The sequence below is a fragment of the Lepidothrix coronata genome, unplaced genomic scaffold (assembly GCF_001604755.1).
Source record: "Lepidothrix coronata isolate B3197 unplaced genomic scaffold, Lepidothrix_coronata-1.0 Scaffold0, whole genome shotgun sequence".
In the NCBI taxonomy this organism is placed as follows: domain Eukaryota; kingdom Metazoa; phylum Chordata; class Aves; order Passeriformes; family Pipridae; genus Lepidothrix; species Lepidothrix coronata.
Window position 1 is genome coordinate 9,493,890 of NW_016690180.1, and position 6,093 is coordinate 9,499,982.

General features: G+C 36.7%; 1 protein-coding gene across 2 annotated transcripts in view; it reads right to left on the reverse strand.

Annotated features, from left to right (window-relative positions):
- Positions 1-252: 252 nt before the first annotated feature.
- Positions 253-6,093, reverse strand: part of GRXCR1 (glutaredoxin and cysteine rich domain containing 1) — a 35,551-nt gene continuing 29,710 nt past the window's right edge. The window contains exons 1-3 of one of the 2 annotated variants that reach the window (XR_001873299.1): positions 3,237-3,314; positions 3,058-3,123; positions 524-544 (exon numbers count right to left, since the gene is read on the reverse strand). Coding sequence is in view for 1 of the 2 variants with exons in the window: in XM_017805938.1 (XP_017661427.1) it covers positions 365-544; positions 3,058-3,123 (246 nt within the window). In the remaining variant the exon portion in view is untranslated. Of the gene's footprint in view, positions 545-3,057; positions 3,124-3,236; positions 3,315-6,093 lie in introns of those variants that run through there. The other variant, XM_017805938.1, reaches the window with a different exon arrangement.

Consider the following 6,093-nt stretch of genomic DNA (forward strand, 5'->3'; position numbering starts at 1 on the left):
ATCATAAAATCTTTATTCTCAGTTTAAAAGCAGCACTACTCATAATCTGAAGTATAAGTAATTTTGCTAAGAAATACATACTATTGCTGATAATCCCCTATAGAAAAAGGGAAACATTCATATAATGCGGTAAGTTTTCCAGAGTACAAGTCTCTCTATAAAGAAACTAGAAACATATATTTTCAGAGCTCATTATATGGTTGGCAACTGAAGTTTACAAAATTCCAATGATCAAACCAGCAGAAGTATACTACAAATGGATTTTTATTGACTGAATTGGATAAACAGATTAATTTAAAAAAAAATCATATTACAAACTGGTGCAGTACCATAAAATTAGTTTGAACACGTGGACATGCCATCTTTAGCCTGCACAGCTTCTGCAGCGCTGTAGCCCATTCTCATTGCATGCAGTACACTTGAGGGCTTTGAATGAGTCCGTAAAGCAGTTCCGAAACACAGACATCTTGCTTCCATGGCACGCTGAACACAGCAGGAAACCAAAGCCCCCACAAGAGGGGCACTCATGAGGATGCTGGACTCTCTGCTCAAAGAATGTGAGAAAGACAAAAATGTTATCTCATCAACCACCACAAGCTCTAGGACAATGAGGACTCTAGATGAACCGAGAATACACATTTTTGTTCTCATTTTCGCAATGCCCACCGTCCATCCCACGGGAAACCACCATGAAAGACCATTAAATCTGCACCTTCCTTTGGTGAGATCCACATGAAGTGGTTAGACAGGCTCACTGCAGGTACAGTGGTCACTCTATACCTTAATAGCCTGCATTTATACTTTCCAAAATAGCTAGCTAAAGGATAGCTTGCATACATTACTTGGATGTTGTTTAGGTCTAGATTAATTCTCGGAAGTATTGCAACTGATTGAATCCAAACTCCTGGCTGTTTATGCTGATGTTATATTTTCTATACTGTATGTTAAGATATTATGACTTTCAGCATTTGCATGCTTCTGCTGAACATACTACACTTATTACAGTTAAAGCTGATGATATAAAAAGCAATTCATAGCTTCTGACAAGTAGTGCTCAAGGAAATAAGTAGTGTATTCAAATTTATGGGTATAGAATGCTGAAGCTTTAAGTGTAAAGAGGAGAGATCACCAATGTTCAACAGTTATACTCAGGGAAAATTGCTGCAAGCAAGGTCTTGGGCACCTCAGTTATACTAGTTTCCAAGCAAAACAGTAAATTTACTTTATTCTGTATTGGATTAAAGACAATGGAGAAGACAATAAGAGATTTCAAAGATATTTTCGAGTTTCACTTGCTGAAAATGTGGCTAGTTTGCTTAATGATTGCTTTAAAGTTCTATATCAGAGAAATAACAGGTATGCCACTTTGGGTACTTACCACCACGGTTTAATATTGCGCTATTGAGTAAAGACTTTACAGGTTTACTCACAAAGAAAGAATAAAAATCTGTACAATTCCTGATAGTGTTAATCTGAAGAATTACACACCACTAAAAATTAGTGACAAATTACTACCAGAGTATGATAAAATACCTACAGATAATGTAGTACCTCGCTTTCATCAAGAAAAATAAAAATATTTCTTCAAAACAATTTAGCATTCAAATGAATGTGCCAAAAAAGCAGGGGTTTTTTTGTCCTGTAGTTCATAAACTTGACATTCTTCTTCACCAGGCAAACAGCTCCTATTACTATTAGCTTCTCCAGGGACAATGTTTGGAAGTATTTAATGTAAAATTAGCATTCTTTTTATCTCAGGCGTACTCACATCTTTCGTAATTTATGATGATGGTTTACTTCATTGGACATTATTGCAAATAATCTCAAAATTTTAAAATAATAATATTTTTAATCTTTACATTCATTATTACTTGTTAGGCTTGTAAATATACAGATACCTTTCCACACAGTTAAGAGAACTAACAAAAAAACAAAGCAAAATTCCTTTAGCTCAATTCCTTGAACAATGGCCATTTTCTTCTTGAATATGCTTCACAAAAAGACAAATTCATTTAGTGATGAACTCAAAGATATATGTTATACAGTTACTCAAATCATATGCTGTAATTTCGCTAAATGAAGGGAAAGAAAAACTTTGGGGTTAAATCAACTAGTACGTAGATTTCATTTGATCTTTCACAATGTCTTTTACAACTATCATATCCTCATAACTATTTTTAATTTTTATGTTACACACTTCAGAAGTTTATGTGTTATCTTAATTTGGCTAGGTGTGATTTCAAAATAACAAGATAATTAATAGCAATACATTCCTTTTCTAAGGAGTCAGCTATCCATATAACCCAGACATTATCACACATATCTCCCCAAAATGTTCTTCGTTGCAGGATATCCAAAGGAAAAAAGAAAATGCCTTCAGCAGCCAATAGCACAAGACCAGCAGAAAAGTCATGACCAGCAGATATCTAGCTTACAGCAAAGCTGTGAGAGCAGGCCCACGATTCAAGTGTTCTCAGGGAGTGTGCATCAGCTGTTCCTGGTAAAAAGGCAAACTTGCCCCAGAGAACTTCAATGGACACACCAAAATAAGAGCTGAAGAAAGGCATGATAACCTGTAACTTGAAATTTGTGCAAATTGGTATAATGGGAGACTTCCAGCATTTGCCCAGGTTTTGTACATGTCCAGCTATAGGTCTAGCCAGAATACAGATATACAGATTCCCAGTACGTTCACTGTAGCACACAGGGAACTGGTGCAAAATCCACACAAGAAACCCGACTCCCCCTGGCGAGGGTGAAGGTTAAATACCAAAGATGATTTAAAAGGTTGAGGGAAAGAGAAAATTGTTTGCCATTCCCACTATGACAAAATCAAGTGAAAAGAGAGATGGACATTTTGGGTTAATGTTATCACCATTCATGTTTTCTTAAACTCAGTGGGGTATGATACTATCATTCATTCATAGAGAAAAACCAAAAAGCATTTGGGATCATAAGTTTATAACAGAAGAAAAGGAAATGGTAAAAGAAGAAAATCTACTCAATTACAAGTTGTCAGTGTATATTCCCTATATTTATTTGCAGAAATACAATTACCTCAATTTTGGTTAAGAGATCCTGCAGTTCCCCAGATTCATTCATTAGTAAAATTTTCTCAGCACCCTATTAGGAAGAAGAAGAAAAATGTCAGCCACCTTAGCATCTTAGAAAAAACAGAGATGATTAGAAGATTTGGTCTTGAAATTTTAAACAGGCTGAAGACAAGTTTGACTCACATTAAGTATAGTGCAATTAGGTCAACCTTAGGAAAGCTAGAAGGAGAGAAGAATCTAATCGCAGGTCTGATAGTAATGCCTGAAGTTCATTACCAGGTGACGTATCACATTGCCTGTTTTGTAAAAAGTGACGCAGCTTGGAAATTCTGTTTGTGTTCCCTTTATTTTACAGAGTGTGTTTCCTGACAGAATAAAAAATATGTCTAGTTACCATGTCAAAAAATTACAATTATATAAATATACAGCACATCAGAGAATGCAGCAAAATGAGAGGAGGAAATTGTATTTCAAATATTCTGGCAGTTAAGCATTGGATTAAGACATAATGTGCCTAATGTATAACACAAGGACAAAAAGGGTAATGAAAATACTGTAACAAAATTAAAGTCAGACACAATAATGAATAATAATAATAATTTAGTCTGACTACATTAGGCCTCCAAGGGGTTCTGTGTCCTGAACCAAGGCAGTACTGAAGTGTTGGGGTTTTTTTTCTTCTGAAAGTAAATGCTAAGAAATCACTGCAGACAAAATTAAAGTGTCAGGGATGATATAAAAGTTTTTGTTCCCTTTTCTTCTAATTAGAGGGCCACATTTGAACATCTATACTTCACTAGCAAAACCAAATTCATTGCATACTGCATATTGCCAAACAAAACAAACAAACTTGCAGACACTTTTAATCAGTAGATCACAAGAAACCAACAAAAGGTGAGGAAACCGAGGCACAGATGCACAGGCCTTTCTTTCTGCTAAGGGCAACTGGCCACATCTTGACCACGAGGTGAGTTCATGCCATTGTGCTGCCCCAGTCAGCTAGTCCCTGCAGATTCTTAGATTTCATCTTTGAGGTTGCTTCCAGTGTTAGCCAGAAGGTGTGGTGGGATGCTAGCATAGGGCTGAGGGATGTGGTGGGATGCTGGCACACATCTCAGATATGCCATTACTTTGAATTCCCCATGAGCACCTCTCCTTGTTTCTGGGAGGACCAGGAAAAGCTACTGATGAGCACAGGGAACACATATGTGTTTCTCATATACCTTTAAGTGTCCAGCCATTCACAGGGCCTTGCTGGGGTCTACAAAGGCTACAAGTGTGTAGCCCAAAAGCCAAATAAGGACCACCAAATATTACAAAGGATTTTGTATGACACCCTACTAAGGTTATTTTCCCTGTAGAAAGGCTTTTTGCTCTGGCTTTGTACAAAACAGAAGCACTTTTGACTCTGTGTTTGATGATTTTCATTTTAGTTAAAAAGGATAATATTAATATTTTGGTAAAAACGAAAATATCAATATTTTAGTTAAAAGGAAAATATTAATATTTTAGAGGATGTTGAGTGCCATTTTTTGAGTGAACACTACTCAGAGTGTTACACTTTCAAAGAGATTTTTTTTAAAAACTATCCCACAAGTTAGTTAGTTTTGCTTAATTAATCACAGAAGATAGGAGGCTGATCAGCTAGCCTTCTTTGTGCTGACTCTTCCATTGAAATCTATTATAGATCATGGGCACAGAGTGTACAAGCTCCAACATATGCATTAGGCTCTCTGAGTCCTAGAGAGAGTAGCTTTTAGCAGTCTGTCAGCCCCTTTCACACTTGTCCTCTTATCTTTCTCTGCTTTCATACAGAACAGGTAATGGAAGTGATTGGCACAACAAAGCGAGGATTTGCCAAGGCAGCCCATGGAGTATTAGCTCTGGGCCTGAATACACTGCATCAGCTTAAGACAAAGCCTGTGCTACCCATCTGATGCAGAACAATAAAGATTTGCAACTTTATTGATGGAACTGCAGCATGGCAAATTCCTTAAATGAGACAAGCCCCAATTTGCCCTCCTTTAGGAAAGAATCTCTTCTCTGCAGCAACAATTGGCAAAAGCATTCCTGTGACATCTGCTCCATGCTACAGTGATGTTGTATGATAATGCTGACTGGGTTTTACAGCAGTGTAATTAAAAGTCTGACAGGTTTGTCATTATAGATTTATATTTTAAACGATTTATAAGGCCAATGACATTCAGCTGTGTTCCTTTCAAAGCTATAGTTTTTAATTTAAAAACCAAACATCCAAATGTCTATCAAAGTTTTTAAGTGTTTCAGTGTGTCTTTTCTGAGTAACAGCTACCCCAAGTGAAATATAAATGAAGGACAGTCTGCAGAGGTTAACCTTCCCTTTGGATCTGTGAGTCTTAAAACACAGTCTGTAATTAATAGAGTGATTAAAGCAGCTGTTAAATAAGTCCAATATCTGCTTTCTGACCAAAAAGCGATGCCTTTCTTTTTCTTCCTAGGTTGTGCTCAGTGCACAATTACCCACAAAGGGATGTGAAGCAGTAAATAGTTTGTCCCTACTGAGATTAACATAAAGAGCATGAGGCACAGTGACCATAATGTTTAGAGAATCAGCAGGGAGAAGTGAATTTTCAGTTTTGTTAATCAGTTAAATTTCAAAGCAGCAGCCTGTGAATTCCTTATCTACTAACTTTGCTAACTGTCTATCATGGGAGTCCAGGGGCTGTGGTCAGACCTTTGCCCTTCTTTTCGCAAGGAAATGACACAGATCTGGCTAAAATATTCAACAGGTTCTCTAGACCCTTTTAATTAATAAGATTATTTTCCCAATTATCTCTTGAGAACATCCAGAAATTAACATCATGTTTCAGACATTGAATTCCTATATATAGTTCCCATTAATTGCAGAACTAGGACAAATCCAAGGTCCACTAAGTTTTCTACTGCCCCAGCTCTGTCCTCACCTGTCTTGTATATAACCCATTACCATTTTTGTGATGTAATTCTTCATCAAGGAGTAAACACAGATATATGGCTCTGCATTTGGCTGTACTAGAATACC